Source organism: Mustela putorius, unplaced genomic scaffold (assembly GCF_011764305.1).
Source record: "Mustela putorius furo isolate JIRA1106 unplaced genomic scaffold, ASM1176430v1.1 tig00003942_pilon_pilon_pilon, whole genome shotgun sequence".
NCBI lineage: Eukaryota > Metazoa > Chordata > Mammalia > Carnivora > Mustelidae > Mustela > Mustela putorius.
Window position 1 is genome coordinate 5,255,734 of NW_025422087.1, and position 13,761 is coordinate 5,269,494.

The following is a 13,761-nucleotide window of genomic DNA, read 5'->3' on the forward strand; positions in this document are numbered from 1 at the left end:
AAAAACTTCGATTTTTACAATAATGGCCTTTCTATTGAGGTCCTCCATCTGACTTAGAAAACTGATAAATTTAGATTTATGATCACTTTAACTGCATGTGCCTTGCTTTGAAAAACTATCTTGTTTAACCCAACATTCTGGAAGTAAACTTAATTTTTCTGCATTTATATATACAACATCCCCTGAGAACACCATTCAACAAAAACTTGCTTTCATCAAATCATTATCCTATTCATAAACAAAGTAATTTTAAAGGGAAAAACTCTGCCAGACTTTAGATTTGTTTAAATGGTGTTGCTAAGTTACTACTGGAAAAGTTAAAATATGTATGTAACAAATTCTTAAGTGAAAGCCATTTAACTAATATTTAAAACCTCTGCAATTATTAGTTTATTAGTATCATCCAGGACTCAGATGTTCAGTATTCCTCCTGAAATTACATAAACAAATGCAAATGGAAAGAATCCAAGTCAAAATTATATAACAAAACAGCACTCCATCACAAAAGCGTGTAAAATTACAAGAACGCTATTTTAAAACACTGGCACTTTAAGAGAACGATAATCTCAAAAAACCACAAAATTGCCAAATTGTTCCCTAAACTGCTATGTAGATAAACATGAGTCTAATGAATGGGTTAGGGTTTTGTAAAGAGAAATCAAATTCAAATCAGGTAACTCATACTGAAATACAAAGTTTTAAGTGTCTTCTTCCTTCAGGTCTATTTGACTTATATAAAGGAGCAAACTATAATATAGGAAAATACACCTGATTTTAAATGTGGCATACATTTTATAAGTTGGCCCAATTAATTAAAAATACCTTTAATGAAAGTCAAGTTTCCTATGAAATCTATATTCAGATAAATAGGAGAAGACATTTACAGCCAGCCCTTTTTTTTTTTTTTCCAGAGCCTTTGCTGGGACTAATGTCAACAAAAAATTTAATATGGCAGTCTTGTATTTTAAGCTCACGCTTTTGGGGATACATTCTCAGGTCTTCTTTAATGTGGGAACTGCAAATATAACTGCCATTACATGGTAATGGGAGTTAAAGAATGTAGAGTCCTCAAGTAAAGATTAGAACATACTTTTCTCTTAGTCCTTCAAGGACAGACTTTTCAAAATGTTTGATTCTACTAATCCCATGCTGTGACTAGACTGGTTACTCTTCACTTTATAAACGTGACTGGGCTATGTGAGATCTGGTATCAATTGATCAAGATTTGAGTTTCAGTTATGGATGAAAACTGTCTCAATTCAACTTTTATTGCCCTCATCATGAGTATGCAGGGTGCAGACAAAAGCTTTTTTTTAATCAGCTAACTATATGAAAAGATAAACACTGTAATAATCCATGTGATCCAAAATGGGCAAAAGCAAAAGACTAGCTTCCCCTCAAGAAGAAATATTTCAGACCTATGAAAAGGACAACAATACTAATAAAAAAAATTGTATTTACTTAGAAGCATTCAGAATGTCAACAAAACAGCTGCAACTTTTTTTTTTTTTTGCAATTACAGAGTGGTATTCAGTTAACAGAACAACAATTATTTCGTAGAAGCTGCATCAGATGAAAAACTACCATCCCCATATATAACTAATTTGTGCTGTGCACCAACAAGAACCTGCTTTAAGTTTCCATGCCAATTTACAACCCCCATACTGTACCAGGCAAGGTTAGTGGCTATTGAAAATACCACCAGGACAGGGCTATCTAAAGACACATTCGGTAGTGTGTTAACTATACAAAAAAAGACACTGTACAGTTTAAAAACAAATCTTACACAGCCTTACATTTCAATTTTTTTCTTTAAAAGGAGTGAGTTGTGTACAGGGGGGTTAAATGCTTTATAGACAAGAAAAAAAAAACTGCGCTAGAACCAACTTATTCATCATCATCATCTTCTTCTTCATCTTCATCTTCTTCATCTTCCTCCTCCTCCTCATCCTCTTCATCTTCCTCATCCTCCTCCTCTTCCTTCTTTTTCTTGCTCTTTTCAGCCTTGACGACTCCCTTTTTTGCCGCATCAGGCTTTCCTTTAGCTCGGTATGCAGCAATATCCTTCCAAAACAACAGCAGGAGAAAGTGGAAGGAAAGACAAAACAGTTAAGTAAAGGGAGAACTAAAAATAACACTGAACTTGACCAAAACTTCATGAAAAGTCAAGACCCCAATTACATGAAAATATTACGTATCTATAGACTCACCCCGACTCCATACATAAGGACTGAAGAATATGCATATAAAAACACTAGGAAATAACTGCAATTAATAATGCATATCCTACAGAATGACATGATCTAAATTTGCAATGTTATGCCTCACTGAAGTACAATTATGTACCAATTCTTAACTTTAGCCTTATTAAAACTAGAATGCAGTCTTTGATTAAAGGGTAGACACTGCCACCTTCTGAATGCAAAACAGCATTCTACAGGTTTCTATCAGACCCTAATCCATAGTAGAAAATTTTGTCTTAAAAACAACAACAAAAAAGGTAATTTGCTAGTAAGCATGCAATCAGGTTAAGAAACATCTAGCAACCAACATTTTCCCAGACACCTAAATAAGCTAAAATTCAACTTAATACTCCAATTCAAAGTATAGGAGCCAAATTTTTTTTATCAATTTATATAGATCAAGAGACTTCCAACTTTTAACTAAGTTGGGATTTTTTTCTTGTTATCTAAGGAGGCAAGAGAAATGTTTCAGGGTAGCTTTATGAAGGATATAGTCTTTATTACTTTCCCCAGACTGTTTTAATAAATGTGTCTGATCATTTAAAGTAATCATTTGACTCAAAGGGACTACCAGAATCTCCACAAATTTGGAGGTATCAGAGAGTAATATAAGCTGCTTAAGTGTATGGCCTTTGCACCCAAGTGTTAAAAAAAAAAAAGTATAACAATTTATTTGATCTTCTGTACTCTTTGAATGATGGAAAAGAATTAAGACTATAGCCAGTCAATGTCACACTGAATGTAGCTGTTTATCTAAAAACTGCATTACATCCCAAACTTTTAGAAAACCACAAGAAAATATAAAACTGAGATGAGGTACCAACTATAATCTAACATCTGGCATACCCTTTCATTGTTACACTGAGCAAATCCATACTTCTTACCTTTTCATATTTTTCCTTCAGCTTAGCAGCCTTCTTTTCGTAAGGCTGCTTGTCATCTGCAGCAGTGTTATTCCACATTTCTCCCAGTTTCTTTGCAACATCACCAATGGATAGGCCTGGATGTTCTCCTTTGATTTTGGGGCGATACTCAGAACAAAACAAGAAAAAGGCCGAACTAAAAAGATAAATTTAATTTTAGGATTTTAAGTTGACTATCAAATGTGTATTGTACTATTACATAAAAGCTGCTTCTAATTTCTACCTGATACTAGACAGGGTGCAAATGTTCTATCTTCTAAACAGTCTTCATAACCAAAGCTTAACTTAGAGCTTTTTAAATAGTTGAAGATGCACTAATTCATCCTAAAGTATTTCGGGTAATTGGGGTTTCTCAAAAAATGTAAAAATAAAAAAAAAATAAAGTTACATTTAGGAGATGTTATCAAGTGAAGGAGGCAAGTGTCTTAATTCAAATGCTCGGGCTACACCTCCCATTTGATAGGAATTTTACTTACAATATACCAATGTGAACTACTTACCAGCTAAGAAACTTTGATCATACACTCCAAACCCACAAGGTGGCTTGCTTAACTTCTATCTTAATCTACTGCAAAACCCTCCCTGAAAATAAAAACAGGCGAGGTACTTACGGAGGCCTCTTGGGTGCATTGGGATCCTTGAACTTCTTTTTTGTTTCCCCTTTAGGGGGAATATAAGTTTTCATTTCTCTTTCATAACGGGCCTTGTCAGCCTTTGCCATGTCTTCAAATTTTCCTTTCTCTTTAGCAGACATGGTCTACAAAAGAATTGTTTGTAAATTTAAGTCAACAGAAAATTTTAGTAAATTGTCCTCAAAGTATTAAAATGACTAAAATCAGTATCTTTTATCATTTATTCAGCAGTCTGTTCTAATATCACTACTCATATTATGCAAATAGCACCTAGTTTTTAAAAAAAAAATCTTAATTTGGATTTAACCTTTAAAAAAATTATCTCCTCAGTAATTTCCAAGCCCCCTTACCTTCCACCTTTCTGAGCACTTCTTAGAAAACTCTGAGAAGTTGACTGAAGCATCTGGGTGCTTCTTCTTGTGCTCCTCCCGGCAAGTTTGCACAAAGAATGCATATGATGACATTTTGCCTCTCGGCTTCTTAGGATCTCCTTTGCCCATGGTTAATTATTTTCTAAAAAGAGATAAAGTAAATGTTTGATATTAGCAATGAAATTATAGCATTTTCAGAGCACTTTAACTTCCTGGGGTGTGAATGAAAACCCAAGCATTGGTTATTTAAAGGTAGTGACTTTAACCTCCTAGAACACTAAAGAAGAAAATGGCAGTGATAGCCAATTCCTACAAGAGGCTATGCCAAGCAAACAAAACAGAACAAAACAAAAAACCCCAACAAACACCCAAAACGGTCCTTCAGGGAACTCAAAAAAAGTGTAGGCACAATGGTATCCTCATACAGTATTCTTTACTTATCTGCTTTATATCTGTTCTGAATGAATACTAACCGGTCATTTAAAAACTTTTTAAATGTACAAAACCAAAAAACCATTTTTGATCAACGAAACCAAAGCCCACAAAACCAATGCTGCCGATTCGTGGATCTGCACCACATAAAAAATAAACAGGTAACAGCCCAAGTGAGCAGATTCTTTCCAAATTACGGGCCTAAATCACCGTCTGCCTGAAGTTTTCTCAATGAGGGCTTTAAAAATACTCTCTCTGCACAAAACTTTGCAGGGAGGAGGAGAAAGCTCCAACGCTCGGACCCAGGCTGGGGGGGTGGCGGTGGTATTTGTACGGCTGCCACCGCGAGGCAGCCTCGTTTCCTATCGGTTTGGCCCCGAGATGTATTTCAGTTCTGACTAAACACGTCCGGTCTGAAGTTTCTTCGAGTAAACAAGGATGAGGGACAAAAGCCACTCCTGCTCGTTGCTCTGCCTGCCCCCCCCAAACCAGGAGAGTATTTTTTTTTTTTTAATCTGTGAAAAGTCGGGGCGCCGCGCGAGGCGGGCTCCGCACACCTTCCCGCCACTCGGCCCCCACCCCCAGAACTTCGGTAGCGGCGGGGCCGCCGAAGAAACGCGGGACCGCGGCCCGGCCTCCAGGCCCCGGCCCGCCCGCGCCGGGCCGCCACGTGCGTCCGCCCGCCCGGCCGCCCCGCCGCCGGCGCAGGCCCCGCAGGCCTCCCCCATTTTGTCAGCTTGGCGGAGGGAGAAGCCCCGCTCGAAATGGGGGCTGGCTCCGCCCGCGGCCGCCGGGGCCGGCGCGCACGGAATGGCCGCTGCGCGTCTTCCCCGCCTGCGCCGCCGCCGCCGCCGCCGCGAGGGCGAGCGCGAGCGAGAATATGGCTCCTTCCCTTTGTGTGTGTATGTGTGTGAGTGTGTGTGTGAGTGTGAGCGCAGGCGGGCGGGGTGCGCGCCGCGCTCTGGCGCACACACTCGGCCATTACAGCCGGGGGGAGGGGCGGGGGGCGCGCGGGCCCGGACCCTCCCCCCTCCCGGCCCGCGGGGGAGGGGGTCGCCCCGGGAGGCGCCCACCGGTCCGCCGCTCCCCGTTCCCCTCCGCGCGGGCCCGCGCGCCCCGGCCGCCCCCGCACGGAGAACGCGGGGCTGGGAAGAGAGGAAAAAAAAAGTTGCCTCGGAACTGCTGCGCCCAGCTCCCCCGCCCGCTCCCGCCCGCCTTGTTTTCTCTCCAGCCAGCAGCGCCGGGCCGAGTCAGCCATGTTCCAGCGAGCGCAGCGGCGCCGCTCCCCCCGCCGCCGAGCCGCCGCCGCCGCCGCCGCCGCCGCCGCGCCCGGGCACAGGCCGGCGGGCCCGGCCCCGCGCCGCCGCCCCCGGCCCACCGCGCCGCCTCGCCCGCAGCGCCCGTCCGCCCGCCCGCCCGCGCTCGCCGCCGGCGCCCGTCTCTCTGCGGCGGCCAATGCAGCCCGTGAAGCGCCGCCGCCTGCCCGCCTGCCCGCCCGCCCGCCTGCCTGCCCTCCCGCCGCCGGCCCCGCCGCCCGCCGCTCCCCGCGCACGCCGGCCGCCCCAACATTCGGCCCGGGGGCTGAAAACACGTTAAAAAAATTTTTTTTAATTAAAAAATATTTTTTTGCGCCAGTCAGCGCGGACGCCGCCGGGGGTGGAAACTCGCGGGGCTCGGGGTTCGCAGCGCCTCAGGCAGCCTGTGGGCCGGGGTTCCGGCGCGGGGCAGGGCTCCCGGCGCCCGAGAAGAGGCTCGCTCCGTGCGCAGTTCCCCCCACGGTCCCCCCTCATTTGCCTTTGTGTGGATCCTGACCCGCCGGCTCCCGGCCGCGGGGATCCGGCCACCGCGCGGGGTGGGGAGCTGCCGGAGGCGCTCTCCCCGCCGCGGCGCTGCCCCAGACTCACCCTCAGCGAGGCACAGAGTCGCCCAGTGCCCGTCTGGCTCTCACTTGCCCCGGCGCTGTCTCTATGGAGCTCAATGTACTGCAATGGCTGTGAGAGCGGGAGCCAGACGCAGCCTCCTCACTCTCTCCGCTCTGTAACATTACTCTCCAGCCAGCGCGGCTCCTATTGGCTACCGCCAACTCACGGGGCTCGCTCATTGGCCCGATACCTCCCATTGTCCTGACCAGAGCCCGTTTGCTATTGGCTGTCTCCGGGGACACGTCATCAAGGATTGAAACAGCGCGCAAATCTGAATGTGTGTGTATGCCGGGCAAAGAGGCTGAGGCGGGAGAGGCAGAGGCAGAGGCAGCAGCTGCTACGGGAAAGCAGAGCTCTATGGTGTATGTGTGCATGTGTCTAACCCAAGCCAGCCCCACACCGGAGCGGCCGCCGGAGCGAAAAGGGCCTGACTTTTCCACAAGTGTCTCCAACTCCTCAGGCAAAAGAGATACTCACAGGCCTCCCCCCCCCTTCTTACCCCAAACTCACTTCCAAAGCCATTGAGATAAGAGACCCCAGAATTTTAACAGACCTTCAAAAGTGAGGGCGACAGTATGAGATCACGTCCCCTGAAAATTGGGGTATCGGCTAGTGCAGAGGGGCGAAGACAGCCAAGATTCGAGCCCCTCAACAGCATACGGTTGCATTACACTTTAGATCTCTGGAAAGGCAGGGCTTTTCCTATAACAAAGTGACACGATCCAGTCAGCCGGTTTTAAAATACCCCTTTTCTGGGCTCATAACCCGTAACGTCAAGCTTGCCGAGCAGCTGAAATCTTGACTCCCTGAACAGGCATTCAGTTTCACTCTTTTTCTTGGTTTGATCGAGTTTCACAGCATGTCTAGAACTTTTTATTTAAATACAAAGCACTGTCTTAACTTCCTGGAAATCAAATAATTAATCCATGTAATTAAAGCACAGCTACTTCGTCTTGATATGGGGCACTCTAGCAGGAAATGTTTGTGAGGGCCTGCTAGAATTAGCAAATTCATTAGAGACCACATTTTTAACTGTTTGGCTATTTTATTTGACTTGGTGTGGATTACTGTTATAATCAAACGAATCCTTGTGATGCTATCTTTCCCTCCCATCACACCACTTAGTGCATCCATGTAACTGCTCTAGGATTACAGCAGTTGTAGGTATATTGTTACCCCGAGGATTAGATGCAGGCAGAGAGTGCATATGCCCAAATCCACAGGCTGTGGTTTCTCTAACTCACCAAGCTGGCTGGTATTAATAGGCATACTTATTATGTCTGTAAAGAAAATGTACTAGCTCTAATGGACAGTTCTGAAGACTATAGCTCTATCAGTCTTTTCGGAACCTATTATCTATTCCTCCTGAGCCTAGGCAGACCACACCCCTATTCAGTTATAACAGACTTCCCCTTTTTCACTCTCTACTGGTGTATTTATACACTTCTAAATCCACCAGCCAATTCCTCCCAATGTAATAGATCAAAGTTAAAATTAATCATTTTTATGTTAATTTCATTTCTTACAGCCACTTCAAGCATCCATAACCTAATGTATTTACTCCTATTTATTAAACTGTTTGAGAGCAGGCTCAGATAACCTTTCCTGACCTATGGTTTTAATGCTTACTCCTTTTCTTAAAAAAAATACATGACTGGTCTTAGGGATTATAGTCTCGTTGAATGGACAATGCGTGACACCTGCATGTGAAAATGAGTATAATATTAAAGAATATATAAACTAGTATAATGTACGTGCAGTAATTAAAAAGTAAACATCTAAAGTTAACTTTTCTACTGTTATTTTCATACATATTTACTCTTGTCTATTTCCTCTATGAATCAAATTTTGTTCTCTATTCAAATCTAGACATTTACTTCAATTCTGCTTTACATTCTCAGTGCCTATATTGCAAAATAGTCGTAAAAACTGTTGACATTTTAAATGGCATCCACGATATCGAAATTTGACTATTATTTGAAGATAGCATCATCAATATTTTTCAGGAGCAATGTTGGATTTGCACTGTCCCAACCACACACTTTTACCAGTTTTCTAAAACAGGCTAAGTTCATGGTGACAGAGCCACAGGAAAGCAACGGGCCCACACAGGTTTCCACTTAAGCAGAGTGGTATAGTAAGTAATAGGCACTGGATTTAAATAGACCTGGGTTCAAATCCCAGCTATGCTACTCAGCTGTATAATTCTGGGTTTTTTTAACCACTTTATGCTTCAAGTCGCTCAACTATAAAATGGAGGTGATTACTGGGTTGTTGTAAAGATTAAACTTTTTTTTCAAAGGTTTCAATGTCATGTTGATCCCTTCAAACCCATGACTTAGAAAAACACCAAGTGCAATTAAACTTGAATTTTTCTTGATTATTTTAATTTTATATGAGGGCAGTGGTTGCAAATCTAATTAAGCTTTTTTTTTTTTTTTCTAAAGACTCAACACTAATTTTCATCCATTCTAGTGATGATGCCTTTATATACTCCCAAGTGTAACAGAGGCCATGTCAGAGAGAAGCATATAAAAAGCTCCACTTAGGCACAACATTTCTCATATTTGTTTTTCCACAACTTAGGGAGGGTAAAACATAAAAAGGAAGGAAACTTTTAAATAAACCTACAAACTTCTAGCTCTAGTTCTGCAACCTTGATGTTCACTTATTCATGATGTTAGACCCCTTCCTTCTTCAACATGAGTCATTGGCCAGAAATTAGCATATATTTTACTTTAGAGTTATTGGGTATTTTATTCTAAATTACAAAGATAACTAATTCTAAAATCCTGAACACTCTCTCCCTACCTGATTTAGCTGATTGATTTACAGATTTTCATTAATATAGTTTACATCCTTCCTGAAGTCTGCCTCGATCTCCTATAGGATAGATGAAATGCTTCTTTTCTGTGACCCCATACTATTCTGTACATTAATTACCATGCTCACAAGTGTACTATCCCATTCTGTGTCTGCTTGTCCTACTGTACTGCATCCTTTTAAAGCAGGGACCCTAGCTTATCTTTGTATCCCAAGCACCTAGCAAGCACTGAATAAAGTCTGTGGAATAAATGAATTAACAGCTGAAAGAATACTTACTGCAAATTATTGTTTTAATCTTCTTCTTCCATCTTTGGAGATAAGCATTTGGGTGTCTCTAAATCAGAAGGCAGGAAAGTAGAATAGTAAGTAATAAGTAAATGTTAGGATACTAAGATGAGGATATGTGCCAATTGCATCTTATTCTTATACCTTAAAAGGGGGAAGGTGAGGTTGGGGGACTGGAGGGGATCTTGAATTTAGGCAGATACATACATTTTTAGCATTTATAGCAGTTTCCAACTAGGCCAAGGACATTCCTTGTTGGATACCATGAACACTGGCAAGCCAAATAAGAATTTATCACAGACAACTGCAAGAATGTCTACCCAAAGGTTGCTTCTAACAGGCCTTTGAAGCTTAACTCTAATGTAAATATATATATATATATTTATATATAAAAGTATATATTAAAATATATATAATATATTATACATATTATATTTTATAATATATTTATATAGTATAATATATGTCATTATTATTATATATAAATATATATTCTTATATATAAATATAATATATATTCTTATATATAAAAATATAAATATTTATATAGAAATATATTTTATTATATATTTATATAATCATATAAAATATATTTATATAAATGTATATAATAATATATAAAATTTATATAAATATATACACATATAATTTTATATACATATATAGTTTTTTATACACACACACACACACATACATATATAATGCAAATGGGGCTGCTAAGTTTTTGGCTGATGGATACTGATTCCTTCCCAATGGAATAAGTCCTAAATTCAAGCTATGTGAATTCTCCTGTCTCTCCTTCTTGAAAAGGGTCAGGTTCTGAAAAAGAGTAGATACAGTAAACCAAAATGTCTGATGAGGTCAACCATACTACGGATCATACATACTTAAAGCCTTTTTTCCCCCCGCCCCAGGGTGCTACAAATAAAGGAGAGAGGAATTCAGGAAAAGAAGAGACAGGTTTGTGAAGTCTGGACCACAAGTTAGGACACTGAGTTCCAAACCTCCCAATCCCCCACACAGGGACTTCTAGGTAGCCCCTAAGGTCTGTGCTCCATTTCCACAACTCTTGGGACTAGTGATACTTGATCTAAGCTGAAAGGGTGTTACAGGATAGGCACAAAGCAAGACCAGAGGTGGAGGGCAGAGAGGCGGTGCTGTATCTGTCAGGGTGCAGAGAAGGGGGACCTGGTCTGGAGTTGCTTAAGTGCTTCTGCCCCCAGCCAGAGTTTTGTCTGAATGTGGTTTGCATGTGGGCAAACAATGGCTTCAGCTGTGGGCTGCACTGAGGGCCGAGGAAGAAAGAACAGTCATGAAACTGATATATACCAGAAATATCTCTAGAATTGAAATATTTCACTGGTGAATAAGGAGGATATATCATACCTTTTCTTAATAAATTCTCTGCCTAGTGAAAGAACAGTATACCTGAAGAGGGGAAAACTTATTAGTAAAACTTTATATGAAATGATGATCTAGTTTAAAAAAGATCACTATTGGAGATCATGATCTCAAGAAACACATCCACAGACCAACTTCAGCTGCTGTATCAAAAGCATCATAAACCTTAAGAATAAATGTTTTAGTACCCTACGAGATTGGCTATAAGCAAAAAGAGGGATGACAGCAAGTGTGGGTAAGGATGTGGGGAAATTGGAAACATCATGTACGGCTGGGGTGAGCGTGTAAAATGGTGCGGCTTGCTCAGAAAGCAGTCTGACAGGACTTCCAAAGGTTAAACACAGAATTACCATATGACCCAGCAATCCCCACTCCTGGTTATGTATCCAAGCGAGACAAAAACACGTCCACACAAAAACTTGCACATGAACATTCATAGCAGCCTTATTTGTAATAATCAAAAAGTGGAAACAATCAAATACCCCTCCACTGGTGAATGTGGTCATCTATACGGCTCGATATTATCAGGGACAGAGGGGAACGAAGGACTGACTTGTGCTACAGTATGGAGGAACTTGGAAACATGAGGCTAAGTGAAAAAAGCCAGAGACAAAAGGCCACATATTGTACAACTCCATCCACATGAAACACCCAGAATGCAGAAATTTTATAAAGATGGAAAGTAGATTAGTGGTAGCCAGGAGTTGGGAGTTGGAGGGAAGGGGAGTGACTGTTAATGGTTATGGGGACAAAAATGTTCTAAAATCAGATTATAGTAATGGTTGCATAACCCTGTGAATATGCCAACCATCACTGAATTGTGAGTTATAGCTCCATAAAGCTATTTTTTTAAATTTTATTTTATTTTATTTTGTTTTTTTTTTAATTGTTTATTTTTTATAAACATATATTTTTATCCCCAGGGGTACAGGTCAGCTATTTTTTTTTTTAAAAAAAGCAATAAACGTTTTAGGAGTGGATTTGGTTAACCAAACAAACGTAGAGGGGATGACAGAATACTACCTACTAGCTAATTTTACCCGCTCCTTCCCTGCTGCTGCCCCCGCTATCGAACACCTTGTGAAAATGGTGGCTTTCCTCTTCAGTAGGTGGAAATTTCATCTATTATTGGAGTTACAGATTATGTGCTTACCATGTACTTTTGCTACAAAATAATGTTAAGAGCATTTTCCAGGGGTACCTTGGGAGGTTTTTTTCTTAAGAACCTGCAATAAGTCAGGTGAGCCATAAAGGTTAGATCAGAGGGCAAACTGGCCGGCCTCTGGCCGCTGGCCTCATCAGATGCACGGATGTTTCATTCGGCCAACACAGTGTTTATTAAGAGTTGGATTTTTTCCACATTGAAGAAGTCTTAATCTTATTAATTTGGCTTCTTTTTAATAATATTCTTATTATTTGGCTTCTTTTGTAAAATCAGAGCTCTGATAAGCTTGCATCCACACTTCGACAGGGTGACAATCTTGCAACATGAATCATGGCTGCCTCCCTCCAAGGGGGTGTCCCTCCTGTGGTCGGGCCACAATCCCCACCACTATCTACGCTTTCTACTTGACTCCTCCTCAACTCATGCTTCCTACCTGGCGGGTGACCAGGACTAGACACTTCAGCTTGCAAGTCCTAAGTTGGGTCTTTATTATTTTATGGCTAGGAGCTGTGACTCTGAAATTTTTTTGATGAACAATTCCTTTCGTAGGAAACACTTATTATCATGACAAACCACACAGAGAGCAGGAGGCTGAAGTAGAGGGGTCCCTTGGGTGAGAAACAGAACCATTTTTGGTGATGTCATAGGTAGCATGTGTTCTTGCAAGGAATAAGGAGTCTGTGCTGTATAGAAGAAAGACTAGAAAAATAAGCTTTATTTATCACATGTTTCCTGTGTGGGGAGCGCTATGCACCAGTCATTTCATTTAACCCTCCACAGTGATCCTACAGGCCAGGATGCTTATTGCTTTTTTTAAAAGTCATGACAAGGAGGCTCAGAGAGATTCCTTAAGTCGCCTGAGGTCACACAGCCAGAGAGAAAGGAACAATATTGACCCACTTCTGAGCCCCAAGCTCAAGTCACATGGCCTTCCAGTTATTAGCTTAGCTAATAAAATGTTTAAGAAGATCACACTTTCCCACTTAAGTATACCTTATAACCTCACTGGAATCCTGACCTGCGTTTACAGCCTTGGCTTTCAAGTTTTTGAATAGGACCAATACAGTTTGTATATATAACATTTGAGGAAAGGTTTCATGAGACAATACCTACCACTGCTGTGATAGAGTCTGATTTTTGTCCCCTAAAATCCTAAATTTACTTCCCGGCCCATCAAGGAGCCCCATAGTTGGTAAAACCCCGCATTAGAACTATAGTAAATGAGCCCTGTTTCCCCTCAAGGGTACCAGCAGCTCTAGGTGACAAGTGCAGGTGCTGCAGGCTGACTGAACAGGGGCTGAAGGGGGGGTGGGCAGAGCAGGAGACGTGCCCAGCACCCACAACCTGCAGCCAGAGTCCCCTCCGCCCCCAGCACAGCAAAGGAGTTTGGCACCAAGACTATGGGGCTGTCCCAAGCCCAGAGAAAGACTCTGGGGACAAGAAAGGGGAGTGCTTTGCTCTGCCAGGGAGGACAAAGACAAAAACTAGTGCTCCAGGCCAGAGGCCTCTGGGAAATGACAAGGAGATGCTTGCACATCATCAAACCCTAGAAGAGCCATCC

General features: G+C 42.1%; 1 protein-coding gene across 1 annotated transcript; it reads right to left on the bottom strand.

Annotated features, from left to right (window-relative positions):
* Positions 1 to 366: 366 nt before the first annotated feature.
* On the bottom strand, positions 367 to 6,666 carry HMGB1 (high mobility group box 1). Its single transcript, XM_045069656.1, has 5 exons — positions 6,506 to 6,666; positions 4,149 to 4,311; positions 3,778 to 3,923; positions 3,128 to 3,302; positions 367 to 2,064 (listed from the first exon to the last, which is right to left on the bottom strand). Exons 2-5 carry the CDS (start codon positions 4,296 to 4,298, stop codon positions 1,888 to 1,890), a joined length of 648 nt encoding a protein of 215 aa, XP_044925591.1. The 5' UTR covers positions 4,299 to 4,311; positions 6,506 to 6,666; the 3' UTR covers positions 367 to 1,887.
* Between the last annotated feature and the right edge of the window lie 7,095 nt (positions 6,667 to 13,761).